Source organism: Pelobates fuscus, chromosome 4 (assembly GCF_036172605.1).
Source record: "Pelobates fuscus isolate aPelFus1 chromosome 4, aPelFus1.pri, whole genome shotgun sequence".
In the NCBI taxonomy this organism is placed as follows: Eukaryota; Metazoa; Chordata; class Amphibia; order Anura; family Pelobatidae; genus Pelobates; species Pelobates fuscus.
The window spans coordinates 276,300,402-276,314,728 of NC_086320.1; the positions used below are offsets into that span (position 1 = coordinate 276,300,402).

General features: G+C 39.6%; 1 protein-coding gene across 1 annotated transcript in view; it reads right to left on the reverse strand.

Annotated features, from left to right (window-relative positions):
• Positions 1-519: 519 nt before the first annotated feature.
• The window catches only part of HECW1 (HECT, C2 and WW domain containing E3 ubiquitin protein ligase 1), a 319,149-nt gene continuing 305,341 nt past the window's right edge, over positions 520-14,327 (reverse strand). The window contains exons 23-28 of the mRNA XM_063452127.1: positions 11,239-11,337; positions 9,592-9,721; positions 6,309-6,455; positions 5,375-5,489; positions 1,766-1,964; positions 520-1,262 (exon numbers count right to left, since the gene is read on the reverse strand). Of these exons, the coding sequence (XP_063308197.1) occupies positions 1,151-1,262; positions 1,766-1,964; positions 5,375-5,489; positions 6,309-6,455; positions 9,592-9,721; positions 11,239-11,337 (802 nt within the window). The 3' untranslated portion in view covers positions 520-1,150. The remainder of the gene's footprint in view (positions 1,263-1,765; positions 1,965-5,374; positions 5,490-6,308; positions 6,456-9,591; positions 9,722-11,238; positions 11,338-14,327) is intronic.

A 14,327-nucleotide genomic window follows, 5' to 3' on the forward strand; every position in this document is an offset into this window, starting at 1 on the left:
TGTAGACAATATTATAAGCTCCTGACAATAGTATTAAAGGACCTTCTAGGTTAGCAGAAAACAGTCTGGATTCTGACAAATGAGCTTCACTGGACAACATTGTAATTGAAGAATTATTCTATTTTTGTTACCGATTAGAGCTTAAATTTCCACAGATTAGAAGTTAGTGTCCTATCTAGGCTTTGGTATAGTTAAAGGAACACTGTATTCATCATAACCACTTCAATCAGTTGAAGTGTTTATTGTGCCTACTGTGTCCCTTTAAATTATTTACAGAAATAGACTTGGGTATACAATTTTCATACTGAGGGATTGGCACATTTCTGAGAGATACGAGTGAACTAGTTGAGATTATTTGATGCCATAAATTAAGAACAATCTGCTTATATAACATCTGTCAATCGGCTTATCAAATACCTATCAATAGATAATCACACAATAAATTTAAAATATGCTCAGAAAGGAGTCTAACCAATAAATCTCCACTGAGACTGTGGTACTTGACCGTAGATACCTAAATTCACAAGATTTTCAAAATACTTCTTAAAAAAAAAAAAAAAGATTATGGTGGGCACTTATTTTGATAAATTGAGATAATTTGCTTTGTATAATAGGGACCTTTCAATATATATTCTCTCTGCACTATAAGCTTATTTTTGTTTTGTAGTCAGCATTAAGAAAGGGAACAGTTTCCTTGCAGAGAACACAAAGGAAGCATGAAACAATTTGGCGGGAAAGTCCAACATCATCTGACATTATGTTGCAGAATTCTCTTTTTCTTTGTGAGCTAGAACTAAAAAAAAAAATCACCCTGGTTTATGCAGTTCTATACGCAGCTGTACTGTATGTTTATTTCGTCGGTATGCAGAGATATACAGAGCCTTGAGTTCATTTGTGATATTTTTTTTATATTGCATACAGAATTGTGGATTGCTGAAATCTGAGGAGGAAAGCACAAAGATAGGATCTTGGAGGGAACCAGTTCCCCATGCATGTTTATAAGTAGGTTCTTTTGTAACAAGAACGCAAAAAGAAAAAAGTAAATAACCAAAATGGCGGGTGAAAAATAGACCACAACGACAACCTGTGTCTGTGGGAAAGGAAGGTGGAAACTTCAGCCCTGGAAAATACCAGAAATTCTTTCATCTGCTTATTCAAGTCCAAAGGTACTTGTCTCCTCAACAGCTATTACCAACTTCTCGTGTAACATGGAGTAGGATGAATATGGGGGAAGATCCAAGCGATTGAAGCATGTGTGTGCCCTGTGGATATAAAACAAGAACTTTGTAGTTTGTCTTATACTGATATAAAATAATTGAGAGTAATGAGATTTTAACAGTTGCATCTGTTTAAAACTAAACACCTCCAGGTTCACTCACTACAGTGTATTAGTCTGGATTTTAAAGTGAAATAAAAGAGAAATTAAAATGATTGGCCTAAAATTTTAAATTCAGTTTGAATTCCTGACAATTCTATGTAAGCAAATATAGCTTTTGAGGTTCATGCAGCAAACATTGGTGGTTGGTTATCTATGGATTTGGGAATAGATACTGTTTGCACAGTGAGGCAGTGGTTTACTGTCATATTTGTTTAATTGTCATAAAGAGGATTAGATGACATGTCCTGACAAAAAGCAAAACATAATTGGCACCTTAAGCATTTCTTAGCTCTAAGAACTCTACCCGACAGTAGGTTTAGCTATCAAAAAGAGAGATGTGTTCAGCTAGCTATGGACATGCAAAGAAAAAAAGTATTTTTCTTTCACCTTGGAAGAGATGTTATTTTCCCCCATTTCTCTATACAAAAGCGCCTCAGTCCATTGCTTCCTCGAAGAGCTGCAAATCCTTCATATGGCACACTGGATGTCCCAGTGACAAACTGTAAGAGTCGTAACCTCTGCTCATTGTTAAACCGCTCCACTGCAGCCCAAAACCACCGGATAACAATGTGCCCATCGTGGTAACCTTAAAGAAAGAAAAAAAAAAACAAGATATGAATTACAAAATGACATAGAACAAAATTACATAGAACAAGATATGAATTACATAATTAGCCACACAGAAATAATCATCCATTCACACATTAGCAACACGCTTATTCATGTATACAGACTTACACTAGTACACGTGCACAAGAGTATACATACACAGTACCCACAATTTTCATACATTTCATGTTTATTCAGATGGCGAGAAACTAAAACTGAGTAAAAAAAAAAAAGTGAGTAAGCATTAGAGCATTTTGGGCACACCTAGCACACCCCTTGTGCATGCCTATACACCTGAAATCTTTCTTTGTACAAACAGTGTTATTTTGGCTTATTTTGTTTGCATAGAGTGCTGTTGCAATTAAGTTGGCTGGGGGAAATCTAGAACTTTAAAAATATTTTATTTTGAGTTGTGCAGGTGGTTACAGGGTATCAACTTACGCCACAACAGCGTGGTTCAAGAGTAACAACAGGTTAGACAGTGGCATGAGAATACACACATTTTTGTAAATTGATGTATACATCAAGCTTAACTAAATTGGGACAAGCAGTCTTGTTGCAGGTTTCTGTATATGTACACTTATACCTATGCTGTCAAGTGGTATTACATTCAGGCTAGGCGTGGGATGGTCATGTAGCACAAGGCGCTCCCTGGATAATAAGACGATAATGCTCAGCTATGCTCCATATCTTGGTGTAATAATAACAACTGACTGGTGCAAGCTAGGTTGTCGTGTTTAAACAAACTAACTATTGAACTAGCTATTCATGAAGTGTTAAGTTGAGCAGCTTGGTTATCTCCAGTACGTGCCAAATACTACACTGCTAAACGAGTTTAATCCTATTGTTAATTTTGTATACTATCCCCGTTCATTTCCAAACGTTACATTGAGAGTATGCTTAAAACCAGAGATTAATCAGGCTAGTGAATATGGTACAAATGTATAGACATATGCTTATATGAAACTATAGCTTATCCTAAGATAATTACTCAATTAAGTAAATGTTGTGCCACCAGGCAGGTTGTGGCACGTTGCGTTGTTATCTGCTCTAATCAGGGTGTTAAGACCATCATATGCTGTAGCTTCCATTGTGGTTCAAGTAGCAGATACGTCCGTTTGGTGGTAACTATAGCCAGAGAGTCTGTTGTTAAGGCTGTCAGTGACAGGTCCAGCGGTTTATGCTGTAGGTGCCGTCTGTCATAAGGAGCTGGGGTACCTGTCAGCTTCGGCATCAGGAGTTATTTTTGGTCAGCATCCTATTCTCCGGTACGAAGATAGTCCTCGTGGGGCCCCTCTGAGTCCATTGTGTCCATGGATCTCTGTGGACTTTGTACACGGCCGGTAGGCGAGTGCGGGTATGATGCTTTACAGGTCGCAGTAACCATGTGTGGACGACACTGTAATGGGATAGTCATTTGGGGCGACCTCTCAGGGTAACTCTCTCTGAGCTGGTCTGCGGCCTGAGTGATAAAAAGCTCTCGTGAGGCGTGCTCCATTAAGGTGGGTGCTGGTTCTGCTGCTGGTGAGTAGGTCAGCTTGTGGGAGCTCCCCTTCTCCAGCGGTACCAGTGCGTCACCGTCCGCCATGTTAGCTGTCGGCAGTGGGTCGCCCAGAGGCACTGCCAAGGTGTTGCCTGCCCGGTGGGGGATAACCCCCGCTGGCCCAGAGGGGGGGTGAACGGGGCCGGGGACCCCAGATCTGCTGTGGTTCTCAGTATTTGCCGGGGCGGAAAGCGAGGCAGCGGCCGTCCGCCCCACTCCCCTCCCAGGTAGGCCTAAGTCTCCCCAGCCCCAGAGCATCTCACCAGGACCCAATCCACCCGATATCAGGTGCTCCAGCTGCACCGGGACACTCCAGGGCCAGGTATCATGCACTTCCAGGGAGTTCCAAGCTGATTGTAGTGGGTTTTTACCCATTAGTGGTTGAGTTCCCCCGGAGCCACGGCGACTTGCAGCCTCCCAGCATGGCCGCCCGGCCCCGCCCCCTACTTTAAAAATATTTGATTGGAATGTTTCTGCTTTGTATTTTCACCAAATAATAAAAGATATACAAAATATTCTGTTTTTGTACAGGTTGGCCAAAATTCAGAGTAGTATTTGACAGGTAAATATCTTATTTGTTAATTGGTACATTTTTTGTTGTTGATGGTACATATTATAACTGAGTCTTGGGAGATTCATCATGAGACAACTGTCTCTCGAGTGGATAAGTTCTGTCGTCGAGTGGATAATTTCAAGAAATTCCCAGATTAATTGGCCGCCCATTCGTCTCACCTTTCAGCTCCCGATTACTCTATTTGCGGATATCTGAAGAAGACTGTGTATGTGAACAAACTGCGTACACTCAAGCACCTCAAGGTGAATATTGGTGCAGAAATTCGAGTGCCAGAGCCTTAAACATTAACTATTATCATGTTGTGATAAATGCAATTGAAGAGCCAGACATTGCAAGGTGGCGAATGGAGCTCATTTAAAATATGTCATTTTCTTGACCTAGTAAAACAAATCTCCATATGTTAAGCATTCATTGTGTGTAATATCTCTATATCAAATTGGTTTATTAATAAAAAAGGTAATTGACTCCTCAAACCCTGCTCTGAATTTCGGCCCATTCTGTAGATGCGTGCCTATTTTCAGTTGCACTAATGTGACAGATATAGTTAATCATACAATAGCCCAGTGTTCTTACACTTATTCCTTAGGTGAAAGAGAGGATTTCTTGCTTCTCTATTAGTACACTTGTGGTATTATTCACACATAATACCATAATACACTCTGGACCATCTTATTTCAATAGGCAATCATGTTTAAAACCAAACAAAAAAAAAGAAATGAATCACTGGTCATCCAAATGGGCACGTTAAAAAACCTCCACCAATGGAAAACAATGCATGGAAATCATTTATTGATCTATTCAAAGCAAACAAAAAACACAGTCTTCGACTCTTTGTCTCTTCATTCATGTTACTCATGGCTTGTTTGGTATTCTGGAGAATAATTTGTTTGTTGCCTGTATGGTACACAATATGTACAGTGTTCTCCAACCCAGTCCAGTCGTGAACAGTCCAGGTTTTGTCAGTATATCAATTTGAATAAAACAGGGAAATACATAATCATGGACTGTTGGTGGGCCATGAGGACTGGGTTTGAGAACACTGGACTAGGAGAACTCAAGCCAGCACCCTGGGATCCAGGATACGCAGAGCCTTAGGGTATCCATTAAATTCTCCAACACTTTTAATTTACACTTGACTATTGTTATCCTTTATAGTGGTTTCTTGTTTTCAAAACATATATTGTATGATGGATGAAGTGACACTGTACAAAAAAAAAACAAATGCAATTCACAGTTAACTGACACTGTTGGATGTTAAGGAAATTTTTACCTCCTCGGTATTCTGTGTTATTGCGCCAATCGATCAGGTCTATCTCAGCAGTTCCAGCAATTACTAATTCTAATTCCCGGGCATCGTACACCGACACAAGTCTGGAATCTACAACCTACAAAGCAAATGTTTATACACTTCACTTGGACAGCTCATATGGTTACATACAACAATCATTATCTTTAAAGTTACAGTCAGTAAACCACGCTATAGTGGTTATGGTACCAGGTGTTTCCAGACAGACACCCAACTGTAAGTAGTCAAATTGTTTTAGAATGGATTGACTTATTACCTTGGGTCTGCAGGGCTCCACTGCCTGCACTAGCTATTTCTGATAGAGAGCCTAAAGCTCTCTATTTTAGCTAAGCCTTGCATCAATGATTGTTGGCTTAGCTTATTGACTGAGAGTGATCAGCTGACACTCTCAGGCAATAATCTACACTGCAGGGCATAGCTCAGGAAAACGAAAGGCAGCTCTTGCATAGAAGCTTCTGGCTCTCCAATTTTAGTAGCAGTGCTGAAGACTGCGGGTATGTTGTGAAAATGCTCTAAAACAGTCTGACTGCTTACAATGTGGGGCATCAGTGCACTATAATCACTACAGTGAGCTGTAGTGGGTATGGGGATTTGAGTGTTCCTTTAAATACCCTTAAAAAAAATGCCTGCAGTTTTATTTATGGAGCAGCTGAGAAAACAATATCATCATATATAGAACCAAATAATAATTTATTATAATTTGAGAAATTCTTATTTATTTACAATATTAGTGTAATAACGGTTTTATTATGAACCAATACCGCACTCAAAAAGTTTAGAAATATATGGATACATCTTTTTTTCTGCTTTGAAAAATGTAAAAATGTATAAAGTGTAATACTTTACTGCCGAAGGAATATTTGTATAAACAAAACAAAAAATAATGAAAATAACTTACTTCATAAAATCCTCGTACAAGCGCTTCTGTTTGCTGAACTACACCACGCTCGACTCTCCATTTTACCATTTTCTCTATATATTCTTTTTTGTTTTTTTCTGTCACCTGTATGTTTGCTCCCCCTGACTTAAGTTCTCTCTCTGTGACCTGATGGAAAAACAAGGTAAAAACTTGAACCACAATTATAAATATATCAATCTAGCAACAAAGTTATCCAAAGTGGAGACTACTATTTATGACTTGTTTTACTGGATTAGCCATATAATTCCTAAAAATGATTGTTACCAGCAGCTAATCGTTTGAAAATGTGCAACCTTCTTAAATGGAATATTTCCCTAAAATGGCAACAAAATGAGTTGCATGCTTAGATACACATATGCTTCTATGTACTTCAGAAATGGTTTAAGGGGACTCTCCACAGCCCAATTAGAACTGTAGACTATAGATATATATTCATTGACAAGGTTATAAATAATGAATTTAAAAGGACCACTATTGTACAAATTTGTTTTCCTGATACTATATAATCCTTAGGTCCCCCCACCCTCAGGGCCCCCCTCCCGCTGGGCTGAAGGGGTTGAAACCCCTTCAGCCACTTACCTTTATCCAGCGCCGGGCTCCCTCAGTGCTGGTGACCTCTCCTCCCCCTCCGGCGTCAGCTCCCGAGTGGACGTTCTCTAGCGGCTGTCAGGAAGACAGCCACTAGAGGCTGGATTAACCCTGCAATGTAAACATAGGAGTTTCTCTGAAACTGCTATGTTTACAGCTGCAGGGTTAAAACCTGAGGGACCTGGCACCCAGACCACTTCATTGAGCTGAAGTGGTCTGGGTGACTATAGTGGTCCTTTAACCCCTTAAGGACACATGACGTGTGTGACACGTCATTATTCCATTTTATTCCAGAAGTTTGGTCCTTAAGGGGTTAAGTAAAATAATAATTGTGCCCTTCAAACTTTGCTTTCATCAAATAATCTTCCATATGCAGCAATTACAGCCTTGCAGTCCTTTGGCATTCTACTGTCAAATTGGGAGGTAATATGAGGAGATTTCATCCCATGCTTCCAAATGCAGCACCCACATGTTGGATAGGCTTGATGGGCACGTCTTATGTACCATACCATCACGCTACTCCCACAACAGCTCAGTAGGGATGGTATCTGCGGATTGTGCTGGCCACTCCATTAAAGAAAGAATACCAGCTGAGTGCTTTTTCTTTAAATAGTTATTGCATAGTTTAAAGCTGTGCTGGGGGTCATTGTCATTTTGTAAGAGAAAATTGTGTCTAATCAAGCGCAATCCACAGGGTATGGCATGGCGTTACAAAATGAAGTGTGTCTTCCTTCTTCAAGGTCTCTTTTACCCTGTATGAACTTCCCACTTTTCCATCCCCAATGCACCATCACACCATCACATCACCTCCACTATGCTTGTCAGATGCAATCAATCATCAAGCACTAATCCAGCATCTTTTCATTTGATTTGTGCCTCATGAATGTTCTTCTTTGTGATCCCAACACCTCACATTTTAGATTTGTCTGTCCATAACACTTTTTTTCAATCTTCCTCTGTTCGGTGTTTGTGCTCTTTTGCCAACTTTTGGCCATTATGGCTTTTTGCAACTCTTCCTAAAAGGCCAGCATCTCAAGATCGCCTCATCACTGTTGATGTTGAGATTAGTGTTTTGCGTGTACTATTTAATGAAGCTGCCAGTTGAGAACCTGTGAAGCATCTATTTCTCAAACTAGATACTCTTATGTATTTGTCCGTTTGCTCAGACTGGGGTCTCCTACTCCTCTTTCTAGTCTTTTTACAGCCAGTTTGCGCTGTTCTGTGAAGAGACTAGGACACAGCGTTGTACAAGATCTTCAGTTTCATGGCAGTTCCTTGCATGGGATACCCTTCATTTTTCAGAACCAGAATAGACTGATAAGTTCCATAAGTTCTTTGTTTCTGGCCATGGTCAGCCTGTAACGGAACCCATAACTGCTGATACTACATATACTCAACTTGTGTAATGAAGGCCAGTGTTATTGTTTCTTTAATCATCAAAACAGTTTTCAGCCTTGCTAACATAATTGCAAAATTATTTTTTAATAATTAATTAGCTTTTTTAAATAATGAACTTAGAATAGCAAACACAATGTGCCGTTGCCATTGCCCTTTTACCCAGAACCGAGGGATAGCGCATGCAGACGAATACACCACAGTCACTACAATGGCATGTAGTGGTTATGGTGCTTAGCTGGACCCTTACTTATTTTACTAACTGTCTCAATGCATATAAGGTACAAGAATAGGAGAATCTCTAATTATTTGGAAGTGCTTAGGAACAATGCTCATGTGAATTTATGTTGTTATGCACAAACAGTGTCTGTCCTAAAAAATAGTGCTAACATGGAAAAGGGATTGCATTATTAATGTAATACACCTGTTTTCACTGGTTTCTATGACATCACCAATTTTACAACTTTAGATCACTTTTTAGAACCCGACACATAACTTCTATGTATCTTTCAGTGCTGCAAGCCAGTGGATAATAAACGCAGCATATCTGTTTGAAAATAGGCAGACAGTAACCCAGTGCAATAAAAAATAAAAATAGACACAATTCAGATAACTGCATTCTCACTAACCTAGATCGTTTTGATCAACATATTGAGCTACTTCTTGGTGATATGCCTATGAATTGATTATCTTGTAAGTGCAATATTTATTAAAATGTTTTTCGTGCCATAGAAACTCTGCATTATTATCTTTTGTTTCACTCCTACATGCCGTGATACCGATGCAAAGATATCCTTTATTACATTGATAAGCCTTCAATCAATTGGGGTTCGTGAGTGCATCTCTACACATTTACATATTTCCCTATATATGTAAATATTGCCCTATGTTTTCTCTTTTATTTGCATTGTAGTAACCGGTTTTCTGGCATTGTGTATTTTGATCAACATAGGCCTTGATTTTAATAAACTTTCCAAATTATTCAATATTTTTACAAAAGCTTTCCAAATAATTCATCTACAGAAGTCACCATTTAAGTCTGCAGGAATTTTTGTTGATAAATTATTTGAAAAGTTTTTGTAACAGTATTGTATAGTGTTTTCAGACTGGCTATTCTGGCCTTAAATTGAAATTCACTTTAACTTGACTTTATTTCCCACTTTGAATCTTTTCTTTTTATTTAGGAACACTATGATCTACACATCTGTATTCACCCAAGACAAGCCATGTAAAATATATTTATAAAATTCATGCAATCCACTGATCTATTCATACTAACCTGACCAAACACTTCCTCATTTACTGTGAATGTCAAATCCAAGATATCAGTGATGTCGTTGTCCTTCATCCACTGCAAGCTTTGATGGAACTCTTCATCCAGGTATTCAAGGTCACTCAGGTCACAGGGACTATCAATATATAGATATACAACTTGTTTGACAATGTAGAACACATACATTAATTATTATTTTTTTAATTGTATTTTTCTTTCAATGTTACTCATCTAACAAAATGCACTTGCTGAATAAAAAAAAATTTAAATCCTTTTTTTTCTTATCTGACAAATTTATTTCAAATGGACAGAACACGCGAGTTGTGACATATGGGATAAAGTTTCTTCTAAACGGAGGAGATTGACGCACACATAATTTTGTTGTCAATGGGTGTCTTTAATAGAGAGGATATGCCTTTCCTGAAACTCAAGCCTAGCTTTCAGCAGGTGGACCAGGTGTCCTTGCTAGGGAACTCATACTAAAATTTAGACTTGTAAAAATAAAAAAAATTAAATATTATTTCATTTAAAGCTCTAATGAATTAGCCTTCCTTCTGTGAGGCAGAAACAGAACCAAATATTTTAGCAGAGGGGTTAGAGAGAGAGAGAGGAGTGTACTATAGCACTGCATTTGGATGTTTCAAACTCCGATTGGTATGCAATGAACCATGGACTCTCAACATTTTAGGAAGTAAAAGACTTTCTTATAATAAAACTGAATTATAGATATAACACTCAAGATGATCTCAGAGCATAATGTAGTGAGATTTCTTATGTGAAGAATGAATTTCAAAGATGCAGTAATTCTAAACTGTTCATCCCTCAAGTGAAGTGAATCTAAGGCATGCTTAGTACATACAATGAGACTGTTAAATTGGGCAAATTTAAACTGGTTTTTTTTGCAACAGAAAACATCAACTGCATCTCTGATTTTCTCCTAGAAGCACTCACACACAGGGTATAGGTGAGACAGATCTTGTAGCACTTCAAGAGAACCCGTCATGACATATTTATATTAACATATAACAGCACCAAAGTTCATCAATCTATAATTTATCCTAGTGATACATTTTATATTTATGGGCTTTTGGAGCTGTTATAATTTTACTTTTCATAGATCTATTGGTGTTACATGGGTGCCGTCCCTGCCTCTGCTGTCACAGGCCTTGTTTGAGGACCATACCCAGAGCACGTCAATACTCTCTGGTGACACCGACACATCAGTTATACTCCAACTGCAAAACCAGGAAAAATGCATGCTGGAAAGTATCCAAGTGACAGGCAGCAAGAGGAAAAAACATTTTGCTTGAACTTGTATACCGAGGACTGATTGACAGGCTGGAAAGGTACGATATTTTTATATGTTTCAATTAAAATCTATACATTTGTTAGTATTTCTGCAAACACAATGTATGTACGAAATCGAATGGTCTTTAATTTCAACCTAAATATCATGCCCAGTAACTGTAAGTTATAGACTCTATTACTCTCTAATTTGACACACCATCAGAAGGCAGGGGAAAAGTAAATATATTCATAGGTGGTACATTTCAAAGGAAAATAAAATAAATGTTTGTCAATGTGGGTTCTAAAAAAATCATATTTTAGTTACAAATGTATAATATATTCAAAGGTTGTATTATATCCACTTACAGCCTCAGAAGGGCTTTGTAGAAAGGTCTGGTAAAGAAGGCATCCAGGAGGTATTGGTGGATAAGGGCAAGGCCAAGAATTCGTCCACTGAACCGAAACCTAGATAAAAATAATAATTTTAAAGTAAAATTTTTTAGGAATGTATGCATAGTATTAAAGGGAAAAAAAACAGAACTGTTTTAATATAGAGCATAATATGTGCATGTTTCGGTTTAATCCCTGGCATTAGGCAAAACCTGGCAAGTACATATAAATACTTCTGCATCTAGGGATGCTATCCATACTTTGACTTCCAGCTAATGTGTAGTGTTATAATGTAAAACAAATAAAAGGTATATTTTATTTATATATTGTGGCCTGAACAGAGTGGTAGTAGACCATGGTTTGCAAATCTTTGGCCACACTGACTCAAAAGGGGATATAATTATCCACTTAGACCAGGGTGCTGGTTTTACCCAGGTCATGTAGTAGAGAAGCTTAACATCATTAAGGCAAAGGGACTTTGAAACTGGACACCCCTCATTCGTTGTAAAGAGGGAATAGGGGACCCCCTAACTTATTATCTTTTTTAAAAAAAATTATTTTTTAATTCTTTATTTTTCTTGTGCGTACGTTTACAAACAGGCTTGTAGCGCCTGACAGCGAGTACAAGCTATACATTAGCATACAATATCATGGCAGAGTTATCAGCACATTTAAATGTTTTTTTTTTTATAAAATGACACTTTTTTTTTAAAATTCTTTATTTTTGTTGTGCATGGTATAACATCATATTTGCTCAGCCACAGTAACATTCGCAAACAAAAAAGGTATAGACATTATGGTGAAAAGGCGGCTTATCGATATACAGCTCAAATTTTGTATTTTATAATAAGACGAAGAAGCAAAAAAAGGAAAACAGTGGAGAGGCTAAACATAGTTAGAGGATTCGGTTTGTCCTTTCTGTCTGCGGTATGAATGTAGTATAAAAGTCCACATTTAGTTGCTATAGATAGGGTATACGGCCATAGTATAAAAGATAGGGTGTACGGCTGATAGGGTATACGGCTGTAGTATAAAAGGCCACATTTAGCATACATTCTAGTCTATCCGGTTAGTTGCTATAGATAGGGTATACAGCCATAGTATAAAAAATAGGGTATACGGCTGATAGGGTATACGGCTGTAGTATAAAAGTCCACATTTAGCATACATTCTAGTCTATCCGGTTAGTTGCTATAGATAGGGTATACGGCCATAGTATAAAAGATAGGGTATATGGCTGATAGGGTATACGGCTGTAGTATAAAAGTCCACATTTAGCATACATTCTAGTCTATCCGGTTAGTTGCTATAGATAGGGTATATGGCTATTCTATCTGATGTGTCTGCACTCTTTATTTAGGCCTAATGACTATAACATCCAGACATACGTTAATAATACAGGTTTGCACCTCCTGCTCTTCGGGGTGGCCGGTCGTGTGGGTCTATAGTGGTTCAGCTGGGGGGGGGGGGAGGGGGAGGGAAGGGAGGTTTGTTGTTACGGTGCCTAACTAGTGCCTACCTATGTCTGGGCCACGTTATGGGTCTGTGGGTCATGGTGGCAGGGCCTATTTGAAAGCACTCACTGTGCCCTAAATTCGGTTATTGGTGTGAGGTGGGCTATAGCTGACTAGCTTCAGTCTATGACATTGTGGTGCGTGGGTTTCTCCACGTCATCTTGCTGCCTCAGGGTTTTGCTGTAGTAGTTGCTCTGGGTGCTTTCTCCTTCGGGTAGAACGGTATTATAGCGTTCGGGTTCCAGCGGTGGGTAGGCGTCGTCGTATCGTGGGTGTGGGAAGTTTGCAGCAAGCCTTCTGGTATTCCTAACTTGGTGAGTAGCGCCGGAGCTTCCGCGATTTCTGAAATTGAGTACGATGTTTCCCCGTGTTTCACTCTTAGGATGCGTGGAGATCTCCAGCTATATTCTTTGTTGTGGCTTTGGAGCACAGTTGTGAGGGGCTGCAGCGTTTTGCGCCAGTGTAGCGTGTCGCCGGTGAGGTCGGCGAAAAATGAAAGCGTCATGTCTTCGAAGCTAAGCGGTGTTATTCCCTTTAAAGCTGCTTGCACCATCGCTTTGTCGGCACCTGTCCGGAACCGCACTATCAGGTCCCTGGACGCCTGCTCTGGTGCCCTATTAGGTTTTGGGATTCTGAAATGGCTGTCCAGAGTGAGGTTCTTGGCCTGTTTGGGCTCTAGCAGGTGGGTTATAAGCCTCCTTAGGAGGTGCGGGAGCTCAGACACGGGAGTACTCTCCGGTATTCCTCGGATTTTCAGATTGTTTCGGCGTCTAGAATCCTCCAGCGCGGCAAATCGGAGGTCTGAGGCTGCTTGTTTCTTGGTGAGGGTTTGTACTTCTTGTTGAAGTTGGGTTACCTGCTGGGTTAGGTGCTCTGAGGTGGTCTCCACTGTCCCTATGCGGCCCACCAGGCCTGTAATGTCTGCCCGGAGTAAGGCCACATCCGCCTGGATTGTTTTCTGCAGGGCCCCAAGCATGTTTTCCAGCATAGTCGCAGTGATCGGCCTAGAGTCAGTCCCCTGAGGCTTCTGGAAGGGTTGAGCTGGTATCGTGTGCTCCTCTCCCTCTTCATGCAGAGAAAGCTCGGAGTCATCATAAAAGTCTCCCATGACGGCGGCCATTTTGGGCCCTTGTGCTCCGTATGCTTGGCGGAACAGATCGCCGATATTCGTGCCGGATTTGGGTTTTTCGGGCTTTAATTTTTTGGTTTTCCTGCCCATGCTTGTAAGGGGTGATTTTGCTGCCGTTTTGCGGCTCCGTTTTCCGTTTTTTACCGGGTTTTTATAGCTTTTTCCCCGGAGCTTGTCGCTTGTGCGGCCGCTTTGCTTCGTTGCTTGGCTCCGCCCCCTAAAATGACACTCTTGGGGTACCTGAGCAAGATTTATATGGCTTAATTAATCTATACATGCATAGGTAAGTGGGTGTTACGACGTTAATGAGTTTACTGACTATGTAAGCCAACATCAGATACATACACGCTAGTGACTACTGTAAATAAGCATGAATATTTTATCCAGCTAAACACAACATTACCATTTGAGTAGTTGATGAC